Source organism: Panthera uncia, assembly GCF_023721935.1.
Source record: "Panthera uncia isolate 11264 chromosome E2 unlocalized genomic scaffold, Puncia_PCG_1.0 HiC_scaffold_19, whole genome shotgun sequence".
Taxonomy (NCBI): domain Eukaryota; kingdom Metazoa; phylum Chordata; class Mammalia; order Carnivora; family Felidae; genus Panthera; species Panthera uncia.
The window spans coordinates 4,208,808-4,226,307 of NW_026057588.1; the positions used below are offsets into that span (position 1 = coordinate 4,208,808).

At 61.5% G+C, this 17,500-nt stretch overlaps 3 protein-coding genes across 5 annotated transcripts in view; all 3 read right to left on the reverse strand.

Annotated features, from left to right (window-relative positions):
• The window catches only part of RPL28 (ribosomal protein L28), a 139,127-nt gene that overhangs the window by 63,666 nt on the left and 57,961 nt on the right, over window positions 1-17,500 (reverse strand). The gene's annotated exons all lie outside the window — the stretch shown is intronic.
• NAT14 (N-acetyltransferase 14 (putative)) lies at window positions 149-2,644 on the reverse strand. Of its 2 annotated transcripts, none has more exons than XM_049621503.1 (3): window positions 2,397-2,644; window positions 1,899-2,015; window positions 149-1,262 (listed from the first exon to the last, which is right to left on the reverse strand). In XM_049621503.1, exons 2-3 carry the CDS (start codon window positions 1,968-1,970, stop codon window positions 714-716), a joined length of 621 nt encoding a protein of 206 aa, XP_049477460.1. In that variant the 5' UTR covers window positions 1,971-2,015; window positions 2,397-2,644; the 3' UTR covers window positions 149-713. The 2 variants fall into 2 exon arrangements, with proteins under 2 accessions (XP_049477460.1, XP_049477459.1); XM_049621502.1 differs by having other exon boundaries at window positions 2,368-2,472.
• ZNF628 (zinc finger protein 628) lies at window positions 3,327-10,677 on the reverse strand. Of its 2 annotated transcripts, none has more exons than XM_049621359.1 (2): window positions 10,484-10,677; window positions 3,327-6,637 (listed from the first exon to the last, which is right to left on the reverse strand). In XM_049621359.1, exon 2 carries the CDS (start codon window positions 6,630-6,632, stop codon window positions 3,522-3,524), a length of 3,111 nt encoding a protein of 1,036 aa, XP_049477316.1. In that variant the 5' UTR covers window positions 6,633-6,637; window positions 10,484-10,677; the 3' UTR covers window positions 3,327-3,521. The 2 variants fall into 2 exon arrangements, with proteins under 2 accessions (XP_049477316.1, XP_049477315.1); XM_049621358.1 differs by lacking the exon at window positions 10,484-10,677 and adding an exon at window positions 6,877-10,459.

The window sequence follows — 17,500 nt, forward strand, 5'->3', positions numbered from 1 at the left end:
CTGGCAGGGAGTGGGGCTGCCGTGAGCTCATCGCCGCCCCTTCTCCCCGTCCAGCACCCCCAGCAACAATTAATGTCAACTCAGGGAAAAGCAGAAGCCAGACAGAAGGAGGGGGGTGGTGTGCAGAGACGGACTGGAAAAGGCATCAGAGAGAGCGAGACCAGGCTTTATTAACAATCGGGTGTAAAAATCCAGATGGGTCTGGCCGCTCCTCTCGGCTCACCTTCCCGGGAGGGGACCGCCTCGGGCAGCCCTGCGCCCACCCTGCACCCACCCCGACCCTGCCCAGGCCTCTCTGAGCGGATGACCCTCCCCTGCAGAGGCTCTGTTCATCCCCTGCAGCCATCGCATTCCACCCCGTTCCCAGGAGGGCTGTGTCCCCCATTTGGGGTGCCCCCGCCCCAAGTCTTAACGCACAAGAGGCGGGCACGCTCGTCCGGCCCCCTCTCCTCCTCCCCGCACATCTCTCCCAGGCCCGTACCACAAAGGGGGCCGCCTTTGCGGACAGACCGAGATTTCTCGGTGCGCAAAAACCCCCGCACAGGTTGACCTCTCTGAGAAGTTCACGCACTACACACAGACATCAGCCTGCAGCAGAGCGACTTGCCCTCTGCAGGCCTGTTTGTGGGCCCCCAGAGGGCTGGGGGTTCACACAGGGAGGACCTGCACACGGCGAGTGCTCGAGAAGTGATCTCCCTCCCGGCTGGCTCCGGTCACAGGTCCTTGCTGAATTCTCTTACAAGTGTGTAACCCATGCAGCTCCAGCTGCCCTCAGCCTGGTAGCCGCACCCCTCCAGCATCCCTGCCACGCCCCAAGCTGCCACAGCCACTGGGACCACGAGCCGGGCCCGGGGCTCCCCCATGCCTCCCGCCCAGGCTCGAGCCCGGGACTCGGCAAAGGCCAGCAGCCGCCTGCCCACACCTCGACGGCGGTGCCAGCGAGAGACGGAGAGGCGGGTGACCCGGGCCCCGTCCCCAGCACTGGAGCCTGGGGCCAGGGCCAGCACCCCACACACGTCACCCGAGCTGCGCACTGCCACCCACGGGCCCCCCAGGCCGCCTGGTGGGGGCAGTGAGCCCCATCGGGCCCGCAGGCCCAGCTTCATGGCCGCCACGGCCAGGAACACGGGCAGGAGAAGGGCCAGGGCGAAGGAGGCCAGGACGAAGCGCAGGCCACTGCTGGCCGCGGCCAGGAGGAGCAGGGCTGGTGGCCGTGTCAGGGCGTGCAAAGCCACGCGGTTCTCTGTGTCCTTCACGCCAGCCTGTGGGCAGAAGGAGCAGTCAGAGGAGGGGGGCCCGGTGGCAAGAGACACCAGGGAAAAAGAGAGGGAGTGGACAGTGCCGGGAACTGGGGGCAGGGGCCCCCAGATGGGCAAGGGCCCTGCAGCCAAGGAACAGGCAGGGGACAGGACACAATCTGCTCCCGGCACCCGGAGTGAGTGAGTGCATCAGGAGCTGTGGGGGACGCCCAGTTCAGGGGGGCTGCAGGTGTGAGGCTCAGGGAAGGCTGAGGCCTTGAACAGGACAGAGGACAGCCCCAGTTCCGAGCAGGCGCTGGCGGCAGGACTCGGGGAGGGAAGAGATGCGGTCCCAGGCGGGGGCCCCAGGGCTCTGCTCTGCAGAGTGTGGGCAGGAGGACGGGCTCCGCGGGCTGGTGCAGGGCAGACTCAAAGTCTAAGACGAGGAGGCAATTGTGCCAGGGTCGCCCCACGGCCCTCCAGCTGTGAAAACCTTTCTGACCCTAAGGGTGGGAAGAAGGCACTAGAAAAAGGGACCGAGCCAAGAAGACGCTTAGGAGGAAGAGATCCCTTCCCAGGAGCCCGGGCTGGCTCAGGCAGGTGGCTGAAGACGCCCCAATGCCGCCGCCCGCCCCCCCCCCCCCTCGCGCCCGTTCTCACCTTCAGCATCTCCAGCACCAGGGGTTTCTCATCTTCCCTCATCTCCCGCACGGACAGGTGGCTGGGGGCCATGGCAACCCCCAGGCTCCCGCGCCCCCCAAGGGAGCAGGCGTGCACCTGGTGAAAACAAGCAGGTCACTGAAGGGCACCTCTGGTCCCCACCGCGCCCCAGGGAAGGGGACCCGCAGCAGCGTGTCCCAGATCAGGACACTGGGAACGCTCGGGGCCCCCAAGCGAGCGCAGCTCGGGATGCACCCTCCACCCAGCGACCTTTGTCAAGTCTCCCGGCCCCTCGCCCCCGCCCGCCGCGGTGCTCAATCGGTTCCCCCTAAACGCCCGCGGACGTCAGCACCCTGCAAGCCGGGGCTCGCTCCCAGGCTCAGGGACTGCCCTGGGGAGTCAGCGGAACACCGCCCCCCGCCCCAGCCAGGGCATGGACCCCGTTCCCTGCCCCACAGTCGTCCCCGACCCGCGCCGCAGGAGCAGGCCCGCAAGAACCTCTGCAGGTGGCTGCAATCTTCCCACTAGGTGTGGGGGCGGCAGGGTCGGGAAGGGGTCGCCTGCGGAAGTGACGTCAAGCTCGCGCACAGTGGGGGCGGGGCCTGCACTCGGCCTTAGCAACGGTTGCCAAGCGTCCTGGCAGGATCCTGCGCGGGGGGGCGGTAGGGACCAGAGCTGGACGCGGCGACCCCGCCGGGGGTGGGGTAGGGGGCGGAGACAGGGGCAGCCGCAGGCGGGTCCCGGCGGGCAAGGTACTTACCCGGCCCGCAGAGGAGGAGCGCACGGTCTCTTCCCGACCTTCCCTGGTTGCTAAACAAGCGGAGAGCCGAGCGTGGGGGACAGGGGGCGGGGGGGGGGGGGCGGTGATGGGAGCGGATTAGTTCTCGTTGGCTCCGGGGCCTTCGAGGGAGGGGCCGCATCCTGGGCCCACCAGTTCCCAGAGAACCCGCCCCAGGAACCTCCACCCCAGCCCACCTGGGCTCTCTGGGAGGACCTTCGGGATAAGGACTCCCACCCACCCATTTTTCAGATGAGGGGAGCGGTGGGGTGACTTACAGCGAACAAACAGAACCAGGATTCTAGACTCTAATGCTTCCCCACTATGGTGACCACTACATCTTTTTACTTTCTTTTAATGTTTACTTGAGAGACAGACACAGAGACAGAGCGGAGGAGGGGCAGCGAGAGAGGGAGACACAGAATCTGAAGCAGGCTCCAGGCTCTGAGCTGTGAGCACAGAGCCCGATGCGGGATCGAACTCACCAACCGTGAGATCATGACCTGAGCCGAAGTCGGACGCCCAACAGACTGAGCCACCCAGGCGCCCCCCACTGCATCTTTTTAAAAGGATGAACTGAACCTCACATAGAAGTGGCTGGCCCCAAATCGCAGTCAGTCACCTGGGAGCCAGGAAGCAAAAGCTACAAGACTCTGAGCTCCCAAGCGGTGGCTATGACCACGACATTCCCCCTCATCCCACCCATCGCCAAGAAAACAAAACACAGGGGAGGAGATTCTGGTCTTTATTAGCAAGCCCAGCCTGCAGCTCCCCTCCCCCCAGCCCAGCCCAAGCAGTGAGTCCGGGTCTGTGTGTGGGGCAAGAAGAGATACCAGTGGTTCTGCTCAAAACGTGTGCACCAGCTGGACTGCGGGCAGAGTCTGGACTATCTGGATGGAGGGGAGGGCCTGCGGGGCCATGCCCCCAGGTGCAGTGCCGGTGGGTACCACTTGTACCATCTGGGAGGCGGGAGCCGTGGAGATGCCCACTGGGACAGAGGCTTGGCCAGGTGGGGGTGGGGCCAGCAGTTGCAGCGTGGCACCGCCTCCCCCACCACTGCTATTCTCCAGCAGTTCAGCGGCGGGAGCACTACGGATGATGAGCAGTTTCTGTCCCGGCGGACCAGGGGCAGGTGGCTCAGCCAGCCCAGGGGGTAGCGTCTCGACCTCCTGCACACACAGCTGGGTCTGCTCCCCATCTGCCCCGCTCAGCACCAGGACGCTCTGCAAGCCCTCGTCCGTCTGCAGCGTCTCAAAGAGCACATCCTGGACGACACCAGTACCGGCCTCACCGTCACCTGGCTCCCCAGGGCCGGGACCGGCCAGCAAATCCTCGGCCGCACCGCTCTGAACCACCAGCAGATTGGGGGCCTCCGTGGTCACAGCTGCCCCGCTGGGATTGGACAGCTGGCCTGCCACAGGCTGGAGCTGGACCGTGGTCACCTCCTGGGCCGGCTGGAGCTGGACCGTGGTCACCTCCTGGGCCGGCTGGAGCTGGACCGTGGTCACTTCCGGGGCTGGCCGGAGGGGCTGGAGCTGGACCCCGCTCACTTCCTGTGCCCCTGCCTCCCCACCCCCCACATTCTGCAGGACGATGAGGCTCTGCCCTCCCCCACTGGCCCCTGCGTTGCCCCCTCCCTGAACCCCTAGTCCCCCAGGACCTGGCAGCCATACGACTCCAGGCCCCTGCCCAGATTTCCCAGCTGCCCGTGGGCCCTGCCTGCCACGGCTGCTCCCCGCCGCAGTGCCCGAGGAGGGCAGCAGGATGAGCTTGGCGGGAGCGGGTGGGGGCGGGGGCGCGGGGGGCTGCACGCTGCTGGGGATGAGCTGGAGGCCCTGGGCGGTCTGCACCAGGAGAAAAGTCTGGGAGTTGGGGGCTGCCTGACCCGGGGGCGGGGCCTGGGGCGGGCCCCCGGCCACCTCGAGGGAGAGCGTGGCCTGGAGGTGGGGGAGAACGTGGACGTCTTGGGTGGCAGACGGGGCCGGAGCGGCGGCCGGCGGGGCGGGGGGCTGCGAGCCGGCGGCGGGGGCCGCGGGGGCCGGGGCGTGCGTCCTCAGGTGCCGCTGCAGGTAGGCGGCCATGACAAAGCTGCGGCCGCAGATGGGGCAGGCGAAGGGGCGCTCGGCCGAGTGGGTGCGCTGGTGCAGCAGCAGGTTGGACGAGTGCGTGAAGGTCTTGGGGCAGAGCGGGCAGCGGAAGGGCCGCTCGCCCGTGTGCACGCGCTGGTGCTGCCGCAGGTTGGAGGTCTGCGCGAAGCTCTTGCCGCAGACGCCGCAGGCGTGCGGCCGCTCGCCCGTGTGCACGTGTCGGTGGCGCCGCAGGCACGACGTGTTGCGGAAGGCCTTGCCGCACTCCCCGCAGGCGTACGGCCGCTCGCCCGAGTGCAGCCGCAGGTGGTACTGGTAGTGCGACGACCACTTGAAGGTGAGGCCGCACTGGCCGCAGGTGAAGGCCCGCAGGCCGGTGTGCACGCGCTGGTGGATGGCGAGCAGCGACGAGCGCTTGAAGGCCTTGCCGCACTCGCCGCACTGGTAGGGCCGCTCGCCCGTGTGGTCCCGGAGGTGGTAGCGCAGCCCCGAGGAGCCCTTGAAGGCCTTGCCGCACTCGGCGCATTTGTAGGGCCGCTCGGCACAAGCCGGCGCGGGCGCGGGCGCCGGCGCGGCAGGGGCGGCGGCGGCGGCCGGGGCCAGGGGCTCCTGGGGGCAGGTGACCTCGGCGGCCTCCGCCTGGGGGGGCGGGCGCCCCGCGGCCGCCTCTTCCACGTGGCACTGCTGGTGCGCCAGGAGGCTGGCCAGCTGCGGGAAGGCGCCGTCGCAGCTGCCGCAGCGGAACGCCTGCCCGCCGGCCGCCCCGTGGCTGTGCTGGTGGCGGGAGAGGCCGGCCACCGTCCGGAAGGACTTCCCGCACGGGAGGCAGGCGAAGCCCGGGGCGGCGGCGGCAGGCGGGGGCTGCGGCGGAGGGGCCGGCGGGGACCGCGAGGGCGGCGGGGCAGCGTCCGCCTTGGGCGCCGCGGTGGCCTGCCCGTCCTGGGGCGGCGTCGCCGCCTCGGGCCCCGGGCAGGGCTGGTGCTCCAAGAGCAGCTCCTCGCTGCCGAAGCCCAGCTCGCAGCCGTCGCAGCGGTACACCAGCTCCACCGTGGTCTCTGCCGCGGCCAGGAAGAGCTCGGGCACCACGGGCGGGGGCGCGGGGGGCGGGGGCGGCGCGGGCGCGTGCAGGTAGGCGTCGGACACCAAGACCTTGGCGCCGGGCTCGTGCTGCGGCGGGGCGGGGGCGGCGGCGGCCGCCGCCCCGTGGGTGCGCTGGTGCAGCAGCAGGTTGGACGAGTGCGTGAAGGTCTTGGGGCAGAGCGGGCAGCGGAAGGGCCGCTCGCCCGTGTGCACGCGCTGGTGCTGCCGCAGGTTGGTGCTCTGGGTAAAGCTCTTGCCGCAGACGCCGCAGGTGTAGGGCCGCTCGCCCGTGTGCACGTGCCGGTGGCGCCGCAGGCTGGACGAGTTCTTGAAGGCCTTGGGGCAGTCGGGGCACGGGTAGGGCCGCTCGCCCGTGTGCTGCCGCAGGTGGTACTGGTAGTGCGACGACCACTTGAAGGCCAGGCCGCACTGGCCGCAGGTGAAGGCCCGCAGGCCGGTGTGCACGCTGCGGTGGATCTGCAGCAGCGACGAGCGCTTGAAGGCCTTGGGGCAGTCGGGGCACTGGTAGGGCCGCTCGCCCGTGTGGCCCCGCTGGTGGTAGAGCAGGGCCGAGGAGCCCTTGAAGGCCTTGGGGCACTCGGGGCACTTGTAGGGCCGCTCGCCGGTGTGCGTGCGCTGGTGGTGGAGGAGCCGGGACGACCACCGGAACGACTTGCCGCACTCCCCGCACTCGTACTGGGCCGTCGGGGCGGGGGCCGCGGGGCCCGGCTTCTCCGCCGGCCCCTCGGAGGTGGAGGCGGGCGCCATGTCCGCGTGGGAGCCGACCATCACACCTGGTGGGGGACTCGGCGTCAGGGGAAGGCGGGACCCCGCCCCACCTCCGCCCCAACACCGGTCCTCTCAACCTGGACGCACACGTTCGCCCTGGAAGCGGCAGAGGGTGCGTCCCCGGCCCACGCGCGCGGCAGGACGCCTCCCTCAGGATCAGGGCCCCCGGTGGCCCAGGGCTGCGCCAAAGCAAGACCTTAGGTGCCAACGCAGAAACTTCTGGCAAACTGGGAGGAGTGCTCACCGGCCACAGCATGCTGGTCATCCCCTCGCCAGGAGGCTGGACAAGTTGAGAAGGGTGGGCGTGGTCTTTAGGAGGCCAAACACGTCCTTTAGGGCCAAGCTCCTCCCCTCTAAAGACAGACACTGTCCCTGAGGATGGCCTGGGCTCTCTCTACACCCCGGCTTCTGATGCTTGAGCCCGCTCCCTCTGAGGAGCTCCTCGTCCACCCTGCCTCAACGCCAGTTCCCAGCCACTGTAACTAGAGCCCTTTCGAGCATTCCACACTCCACCCCCCACTGCTGCTTGCCTATTTCCTGTCGCACATTAACCGAAAATCCCTAGACTCCACCAGATCCATAGCCACGCTGCACCTTCCACACCCATCCACCTCCTCGCTTCCTGCCTGGCTTCCGTCTCCCTTTAAAAAAAAAAAAACACAAAAAAATGTTTTTTTTGTTTTTTTTTTAAGTAACTTCCACACCCAGCATGGGGCCCGAACTGACAACTCCGAGGCCAAGAGTCACATGCTTTACCACGGAGCCAGCCAGGTGCCCCTAGTCCGGGTCTCCCTCTGCACTCATGCCCACGAATCTCCAAGTTCCCGGCACTGCTCATACCTGCATTTTTCTAGTCCATTCACTCCCACCCAACAGGTGGTACTCAGACATGTTTCTGTTCCCCTCAAACCTCTCCTCTCCCCTCCTGCTTTTAGCAGGTGATCCTGCCATTGATCTGGTCACTGAAAACATAAATGCAATCAGAAGAGAATGTCGCCACATCCCAACCACTATAGCGGTGATTCTCAAGGAGATCGACTCTCCCACCCCAGGGGACATCTGGCAGAGCCTGCAGACGCTAAGTTGTCACGAATGGAGGGGCCGGTGCTCCTGGCATCTAGCGAGGGGGACACCAGGGATACTGGTCGACACCCTACAGTGCATGGGACGGCCCAGCACAGCAAAGAATGCTCCAGTCCCAAACGGCAGCAGTGCTGAGGCTGAGAATCCGTGCACCACCCTCCCACCTGCCCGCCTCTGGCCCACGGACTCGGACTTCCCACCTACTTTCCTCCTCTCCTGGACCGTTCCCATCTGGGTACCCACAAGCTGCACCTCCCTTAACAACCAACAGGGGCATCTGGGTGGCTCAGCTGGCAAGCACTGACTCTTGATTTTGGCTCAGGTCATGATCTTATGGTCCGTGGGTTTGAGCCCCACGTCAGGCTCTGTGCTGATGGTTCAGAGCCTGCTTGGGATTCTCTCTCTTCCTCTGTCCTCCCCTGCTCACACTTTCTCTCAAAAATAAACTTAAAACCCTTCAGGGGCACCTGGGTGGCTCAGTTGGTTAAGAGCTGATGATCTCGTGGTTTGTGGGTTTGAACCCCGCACAGGGCTCTGTGCTGACAGCTCAGAGCTTGGAGCCTGCTTCAGATTCTGTGTCTCCCTCTCTCCCTGCCCCTCCTCCACTCATGCTCTCTCCCTCTCTCTCTCAAAAACAAACATTAAAAAAATTAAAAATATTAAAAAAAGCCTTCACCCCACTACTGCCTCTAGCTATGGCTTTATTTCTCCCCATCCCCTTTGCAGCAAAGCAACTCAAACGTGCGGTCAATACATGCTCTTTCCCATCTCAAACCCCACCACTCAGACCCTCCACTCCATTCATGGCCTCCCTGGTGCTAAATTCCACGGCCCCTCCTCAATCCCTACGGGGTCCCTCCCTCCTTAAGCCACTCTCCTCGCTTTCGGGCACTGGTTCCTTCTCGTCTCCCTGACTTGTGAATGTGGGAGAGCCCAGGGCTCTGCCGACCCTTGGACTCCTTCTTCATCCACACTCTGTCCCTGGGAGCCCTCACTCACCCTCAGGATCTCCGTCTAAACAGGACTCCAAAATGCAGATCTGACACCTCTCCTCTGAACTCCAAACCCTGCTACAGTTGTCATAGGGACGCCTAGCAGACAACTCACACTTAACATGCCCCAAATCTCTTTTTCTTTTTTGCTCCTGCTTTCTCCCTTCTTCACCCACAATCTTCTCCATCCCCGAAAACCCCTCTATTCTTCCTCACCACCCTCTCGTTCTCTCACCGTCTATGACCAATCCGTCAGCCGGTTCCCTTGTTCCAGCAGGGACATATTTGGAACCTGGCCACTTCTCTCCAAGCCCCTCATTGTCACCTTTGTCCAGGGCACCAACGTGTCCCTCCTGGACAGCTGCAACAGTCTCCAAAAACAGATCTCCCTGTTTCCACCCCTCTTTCTTTCCTACCTCTGGTATGTTCCCAACACAGAGGCTGCAGGGAACGTGCCACAAGCTTCTACAGCTCCCATTTCAGAGGAGATACATCTCATACGTGCCCACAGCCTCCTCCCCTCCCTGACCTCCTCTAGCCTCTCCCCCCACGTCATCTAGTCGGCGCCTGGAGCCCCTTCCCGACAGTGTCCTTGCTGACAGGTCGCTTCAGGGAGACATTCCCTGCACCGAACCTACATCTGCAACCCCTTCCAACACTCCCCGTTCTCTTTCCCCTCTTTCTATTGTTCTCTCTAGCACTCAGCACCTTCTAACCTGCTTTTAAGCAGGGTTTCCCAACCTCAGCACTGTTGCGATTCGGGGCTGGACCAGTGTCGAGGGACCAGTCCCGAGCACTGCACAGTGTTTAGCAGCATCCCTAGCCTCTCCCCTCTAAATGTGAGTGGCATCTCAATCACTGTTGCACCCCAGAGCCTAAAATAACGTCTGGCACAGAGTGAGCACACATCTTGAATGTAAAAGGGCTGGGCATCCCCTCTGGACAGGCTATAAAGATTCTCTTAAAAAAAAAAAGATGAGTTAGCATCCTCGGGGCGCCTGGGGGGGCTCAGTCGGTTGAGCGTCCAACTTCGGCTCAGGTCATGATCTTGCGTTGAGTTTGTGCCCCATGTGGGGCTCTGTGCTGACAGCTCCGAGTCTGGAGCCTGCTTCAAATTCTCTGTGTCCCTCTCTCTCTGTCCCTCCTCCGCTCACTCTCCGTCTCTCTCTCTCAAAAATAAATGTTAAAAAAAAGTTAAAAAAACAAAAGATGAACATCCTCTTTAAAATGTAAGCAAGTCCTTTAAGACACTAATTATCCCAGGAAGCTGCACGTGCCTTTCAGAAGGCCGAGCACGCCTTAGACAGGAGCCATCGGCTCTCTGGAAGAGCTGGACCCATCTAGTCCAATAAAGAGCATCCCCTTCAAAAGGCCGGACCACACCCTTCCATCAGGCCCGACTTCCCCTTTAAGAGGGTGCTCCTAGGGCACACCAATCTCCACCTTTGTTGAGCTAAGCTAGTGTCTGGTTGGAAGCCACCGGGACTCAGAGGCTCTTCCTTCAAAGTTTGGGGCACTGCCAGTGCTCCTTCGCGAGATAATCCTTCCTCAGAGAATAAAAAGCGGGAAGCTGCGGGGAACTGCAGAACCTGCCCCGCCCCTCTGAAAAGCAGCCCCTTGCCCTTTAAGAGGGAGGAGCCGGCCTAGTGGACAAAAATCGGAGGTGAAGTAGCGCCCTTCCCTTTAAGGCATCCCTTCCGGTTTCACGCTCCCCCATTTCCCCAACGTCTCCGCCCTCCGGTCCCTCCCCCCACCCCCACCCCTCCGGTCTCTCACCTGCGGCCCCGACCCGGGGAATGAGCGGGAGAGACCTAGGGCCTTCCCGCGGGGGCCGACGGGAAGACGGGGCCCCGGCAGCGGCGGGAGAGGAGTGGGGGCGTGGGAGGGGGGCGGGGGCGCGCTCCCTCCCAACAGCCCCCAGCGCGAGGCACCCAACCTTTATCGGCAGCCTCTCGCGCACACAAACCCCGACGTCGCCGTCGGCGCGTCACGACGCCACGTGCGCCGAGGCCCCGCCCCACCCCTCCCACTAGCCTGCGGCCGTCGCTCGCTCCCCGGCGCAGGCGGCGCACGGCATCGTGGTAGTTGTAGTCTTCCCCGGACCTCGACGGCCCCGTCGTTTCGGCTGTGTCCGAAGTCAGCCCAAGGCCCGGGAAGACCCGCCCGGAGGCGGGGTCTCACGTTCCCCGTGTTTTACTACCGATTCCCTCTCGTCTGTCCTAGAATTGCTCTCCAGCTGAGCGGTTTCCGAACGGGCCTAGCCCATCAAGGGTGTGGTCATTCCTGGCCTGACCGCCACGCCCAGTCCCTGGATCTCTAAAATTTCCCTGCCGGGGAAACTGAGGCCCGCAGGGCTTCTGTTCACACCCACACCCCCACCCTGCAGAGGTCCCACGTGCACGCAGTTCCCGGGAGTGTGCGGTTGTCCCGGGAAGCTGGACCCTGCTGTGCTTGCTCCTTGGAGGCCTGGGGGCTTAGGGAACCACTGAGTTGTCCCGGATCCCCTCTCCCTCCTTTCCAAGTCACCCCACCACGGCTTCAGCCTTGGTGACTTCTGCATGTCACCCAACAGTCTCTCAGCCTTGACACTAGTGACGCTTGGGCCAGATTGTTCTTTGTTTTGAGGGCCGTCCTGTGCACCGTAGGGTGGTTAGCAGCGCCCCTGTCCCTGACCTCCACCTTCTCTCCAGGGGATACTAGCCCCGTCCAACTAGATCAGGCATCTTATCCAGCCCAGTCCCTCTGAACCCCTCTCCCCCACCTGGCCAGCCAGATGAACCATTCATCCCAGAGGACAGAGCTGGGAGTGGGGACTGCAGGCTTTGAAGGCAGCCCAAACCTACCTGACCCTTCCCAGGGACCTAGGCTATTACCCGTGCCCCAAAGTCCTGTGTGCATGGGAGGTTGTCCCTCTCTATCCCCATCCTAAATCTGTCAGCCAAAAAAAAGTTGATAAGGGCGACGCATACACACACTTCCAGAGAAAGGCAGCCCCACCCTCACTGGTAGTCAAAGGAGAAGAGAAACCCTGGAAGGAAGTGGGGAACCTGGACCTTTCCCTCGTCCTCACACTAGACGCCCCCCCCCCCCAACCAACCCTGCCAGCCATACTGTGGGTGGTGGGAGGTGTGTCCTGGGCTTCTGGAACAGTCCAGCTCCAAGGTGGTCCAAAAAGGACTAGTCTTTTTGATCACAGGGTGGGGAAGGGCTCAGGCCCCACTCGCTGTGCCCGCACCAATGCTCCTGGTCCCCACATGCTTAAGCCTTCCAACCCACATCCCTTCCCTCTGGAAGGAGAAGGTGTGTGGTGTTGGGCTGAGTGGACAGTGGATCGTGGTTTGGGCCATTCAGTCCGTCGCCTTGGTAATGGCGCCACCTGCGCTTAGAGAGGAGCGGATTAGGGGCTGGGGTGGGGGCTGTCCTGGAGCACCGGTCTCCCCCTGACACGCAACAGGAGGTATCTGGACCAAAGACAGGATTCCCAGGGCCAAAGACTAAAAGTAAAATATCCATTTTCACCCTAGTGCAGGAGGAGAGCAGAGATGCATTTTAAGCGGGGGGGCTGGGGTGTGGGCAGGAGCCAAGAGGGCTGGCCTGTTTCTCCCACAGACTAAGGATGCTCCTTTTTGACATCTTTTGTGGCTCCCATGGGTGCCCAGCCAGCCCTGCCCGAATGGGCCTCTTTCCAGGGAAGGGGTGTTATCCTCACTTCAATGCGGGGCGGGGGGGGGGGGGGGGTGGTGAGAGGAGGGGGTGGCAAATAGAGGCCCTCTAAAGTCTCTTGGCCAGACACAGGACCGGGAAGTGATATACATCCTACAGCCAGGAAGTGATTCCTGTAACCCGGAAGTGATTTACTGAGGGTGTCTCCAGCCCCAGAGTCTACCCGCCCCCATCCAAGCCCTATCTGGCAGGTCCCCACATGCGTGGTCATGGCCCAGTGCATGGGAGCCAGAGGAGCCTCCCCGCCCATCCCTGGGGGAACCAGGGCTGACACCAGGTCACACAGTCCCATCTGTACCTAGAAAACAGATTCCGGGGGTGCCTGGGTGGCTCAGTCAGTTAAGCGCCTGACTGCGGGTTTCGGCTCAGGTCATGATCTCACGGTTTGGTGAGTTCCAGCCCCGCACCAGGCTCTGCGCTGGCAGTGTGGGGGGGGCCCTGCTTGGGAATCTCTGTCTCCCTCTCTCTGCCCCTCCCCCACTTGCGCTGTCCCTGTCTCTCTCAAAATAAATAAATAAACTTAAAAAAATAAAAGTAAAAAGGAAAGAAAACGGATTCATCTGTTTTAAGTACAGAAATGTGGCCAGAGACAGATACACACTAACTGCCCTCCCCAGGAGTGGCCGCCACTTTCCGTGATGATCCCCAATGACCCATGTTCTTGTACACCAAGTGCCTTTTCTTCAGGTGGCCTGCGGACATGATGGATGGCACTCCTGCGATAGGTTATGTGATTTGGCAAAGCTGAAGGGATTTTGGCAAGTGCAATCAAGGCTCCCCATCAGCTGATGTTAATCAAAAGGAAATGTAATGATTAATCTTACGTGTCCACCAACTGAACCACAGGATGCCCAGGTATCTGGTGAAACACGATTTCCGGGCGTGTCTGCCAAGGCGTTTCCGGAAGAGATTAGCATTTGCATAAGTAGACTGAGTAAAGCCAACGGCCCTCCCCAGGGTGGGTGGGCATCACCCAATCCACGGGGGTCCTGACTAGAACAAAAGGGCGGAAGGTTGGATTCCCTCTCTACCTGACTGAGCCGGGAACGTTGATCTTTGCCGGCCCTCTGCGCTTCTGGTTCTCAGACCTTCAGACCCACGCTGGGATCCACACCATGGACTGTCTGGTTCTTAAGACTTGGAACCACACCACCGGCTTTCCTGGGCTCCAGCACACTGATGGCAGATCATGGGACTTCTCAGCCTCCATAATGGCACAAGCCAATACCTTATAGTAAATCTCTTTATATATAAAAATATATATAACATATCTGTGTGTCTCTGACTGTATGTATAGATAGAATAGATACAGATAGCTATAGATATAGATATAGATGATGTAGATACAGGTAGATATGGATCCTATTAGTTTTGCTTCCCCGAAGAACCCTAACACGGGAAGGTTGTTCTGGGTGGGCCTGATATAATCAGGCAAGCTTTTTAAAACTGGGTCTAGAAGTCAGAGATGTGAAACATCAGTGATTTTCCTGCTGGCCTTGAAGCCATCCACCTCCACGAATTCTATAGATGTGAGGAAATGAATACTTCACTGTGAGCCTAGAAGAGGACCCGAAGCCCAGATGAGACTGCAGCCCCCGCCTACATCTTGATTGCAGCCTCTCGAGGCCCTGAGCAGAGGACCCAGTGAGCCGTGGTGCCTGGACTCCTGACCCATGCAAACTGGGAGAAAATTAGTATACGCTGTTCCATGCCATGGTATTTGTGGGGGTTTGTTACACAGCATAGATAACTAATACACCTCTGTGTTACTTTGCTAGGGCCACCCTAACAAAGTCCCACAGGCTGGGTGGCTTAAGCAACAGAAATTTATTTTCTTACATTTCCAGAGACTAGAAGTCCAAGATCAAGGTGTGGGCAGGGTTGGTTTCTCCTGAGGCCTCTGTCCTTGGCTTGTAGACATCTGTCTTCTCCTCGTGTCTTCACATGGTCTACCTGTACCTGTCTGTATCCAAATCTCCTCTTCTTATAAGGACACCAGGCAAATTGGATTAGGCTCAGACATATGACTTCATTTTAACTTAATCACCTCTTTAAAGCCCTTATCTCTGGGGCACCTGGGTGGCTCGGTTAAGTGTCCGACTTCAGCTCAGGTCATGATCTCATAGTCTGTGAGTTTGAGCCCCGTGTCCGGCTCTGTGCTGACAGCTCAGAGCCTGGAGCCTACTTCAGATTCTGTCTCCCTCTCTCCCTGCCCCTCCCCACCTCTCTCTCTCAAAAATAAACATTTTTAAAAAATAAAGACCTTATTTCTGAACACAGTCACATTTTGAGATATGGGGGTTAGGACTTCAACGGACGAATTTGGGGAGTCACAATTTAGCCCATAACATTCCTCTTCTCAGAAGAAAACATGGGAAATAAATATAATAGTGTTGGCCTCTCAGAGTTCTGGGTTGGAAACACCAGGAACCTGACACCTGTACATTTTCACAATAAATTTTAAGGGAACCAGAGTCCCTCTGGGACTAGGTGGAGAGGTGGGAGATGAGCACAATGGGGGCAAGGACAGACAAGTTTTGCCTGGGCTCCTGGCCTGGCCCTGACATCTCAGCTTCTCGATTCCCCCTCCCCATATTGGAGGGGGGTTTAGGAGTGGGGTCTCCACATTCTAGGTGTAAAGACAGCAAAGGAAGTTTTGGGCAGGGCCCTGAGGTCTCGACGCTACCCCTACATCGAACTCAGCATGGCCCTCGTCACTCTTACCTTCAAAACCCAACTCCTACTTGGCCTACAAAGCCCTTCAGGTCTGGCCCCTGTCCCCTTCTCTGACTTCACCTCCTCCTATCCTTCCCTCTCTCTCACCTCATTCAAGCTTGCTCCTGCCTCAGGGCCTTTGCATGCCCTGTGCCCTTTGCCTGGGAAGCTCCTGGCTGCCCCCTCTTCTGCTCAGGTTGCAGGACAATTGTCACCTTCTCAGAGAGGGCTTCTCCATCTGAAGCAGGACGCTCCCCCCATCCAGCATCCAACTTACTGTCCAGCACACCCTGAACCGGTCTTTTCTTGTTTGTCGGCATCTCACTCCCAGACTCCTCCAGGGACAGACTGTGCTAGTCTCGCTCACTGCTACATTCTCCGTCTACTGTAGGTGCTCAATAAATGTTTATGAAATAACCCGCCTCTAATTGCAAGGGCTGGGACGAGGGGAAGGGAGCCTGTGTATATACCTTGTAATAGCGGGAAGGGCGGGTCCTCAACAAACATCAGATGAAGCCAGTCCCCAGCTGTGGGTGACTCTTATCCACCACCAGAGAAGAGGAGGGGGGTCCTAGGGTGAGGGTGAGCCTGCTTCCGCACGGCCTCCCGGCCCTGCCTGGGATGTTGGCGCCCCCTGGTGGCGCGTCCCCAGGCCAGAGCCAGAACGGCCAGTGGCCCTACGTGTGTTCCCGACCCTGCCCGTCGGTGGGACAGGGCTGGCTAGCAGACGTCGCCCTCGGCTCCTGGTGGTATGGGTGCAAGCCCGCTCCTGGAGGTGGGCTAGCAAAGGTCGGGCCCCCGCCACGCAGTGGCGGCCGTCCTTGAGCCTGAGCGCTGACCTCCAATTCTCCAGAGACCCGGGGGTCCACTCCCTTAACAGCCCCCTGCCAAGCGACCTTCTGCGTTCCCCGCGGAGCCTGAAAGTAACAGGACGGGAAAGCTTCCAGGCGATTCCACAACACCACATGCGCGTCCAGGCTGTGCGCACACAGGCAAACACACACACACGACTTGCCCAGGCCAAGACAGAGATTGAGGAGGGAGGCCAAGCGGCCGCCCGCTGCTGGCACAGCCTGCCTGCCTGGTGGTCCCCGTCGGAGCCCTGCGCTGACCCCCTGCTGCTGGCCCTGCAGCAGACAGACCTGCCGTGCAAACACACGGTGTCGGGCCCACATTGAGCCACCTCCGGGTCCGGGCTCTGCCACTTAACTCGCAGCGTGAGCTAGGAGAAGTCTCCGGCGCCTCTGGCAGCCGGAAAAGTCACGGGGTTGGGGGGGGGGGGGCGGAGGGATTCTCCCTCCGCCGCCTCCAGATGGAACACCTTGATTTCAGCTCGTAAGGGCCGCCTCGGACTTCTGACCTCCAGAAGTGCAAGACAATCAGTGCACGTGGTTATGAGGCACTGGGTGTGCGTGAGTGTGTAGCCACAGGTGACCCGCACGCCCCCCAACGCGAACCTTCCGCGCGGCCCCCTCACAACAAGCCCCGCAGCACCTATCCCTACACCAGCCCAGACCAGGGGCCCCCCCACTCCGGCCAGCGCCCTTCCAGAGACAAGAGGACCCCCTTCCCACCCCCGCCCCCGCCCCCGCCGGAGCCAGCCTCTCCACCCCGCCATGCCCCAGTCTGTTCTCTGCCTCCCCGAATACCAAGGGCCCCCCAGTCCCTCAGTAAAATGCCTTAAGGGAAACCACACACCCATGTTTTGTCTTCCCCTCCACGGCCACAGCCAGGCTGCGCCAAAAACAGTCCCTAGCGTCACCCACCTGAGCAACCAGCTGGGCCAGCACGTGTATCCTCCCCTCTCCCCTACTCACTAGCCGCTCTGGCGGAAAGTCAGGGTTTGGGGATCAACCCTCTTGCACAGAAGCCAGCCCTTCCGGCTGGCTGGAGGCCTTGGGCACAGGCAAGCCCTGCTCTCTGAGCCTCAGTTTCCCCAGGAGGTTGGGCCTGGGGCACAGAGAGGCAGGGAGGCCCAGGCAGGTGCGTCTGGAGGTAGGTGGGCAGAGTCGGTGTCCAAGCGTCGGGCTCCACAGCTGAAGGCTTCCGGCAGCCCTCCCGGAGGTCATCTCCCCCTCCCTCCCAGCCTGCACCCAAGCCTCCTGCCGCCCCCTCCCCTCCCCTCCCCTCCAATTAAAGGTCCTCCACGCTAATCGCTGCCGGTTGACTCAGCCCCTGGCCTCGCTTCCCTAACGAGGCCTTTGTCCCCTTAATTGGCTATCTCCAGGCGCCTTTCTCTGCCCCCCACCATGCTGCCCTGTCCCATATCCCAGGTCCAACTATGTGCTAATTGGGCCCCTGGGGGGCACACATAAAGCCCCCCCCCCTCACCTTCCTATATCAGCCTCCACCCAC

Bases quoted from the DNA above. Each gene is read 5' to 3' on its own strand.
- NAT14 (XM_049621503.1), bottom strand. From the start codon at position 1,970: ATGGCCCCCAGCCACCTGTCCGTGCGGGAGATGAGGGAAGATGAGAAA. The intron at 1,263-1,898 runs GTGAGAACGGGC...TTCTGCCCACAG, and splicing joins TGGTGCTGGAGATGCTGAAG to GCTGGCGTGAAGGACACAGA.
- ZNF628 (XM_049621359.1), bottom strand. From the start codon at position 6,632: ATGGTCGGCTCCCACGCGGACATGGCGCCCGCCTCCACCTCCGAGGGG.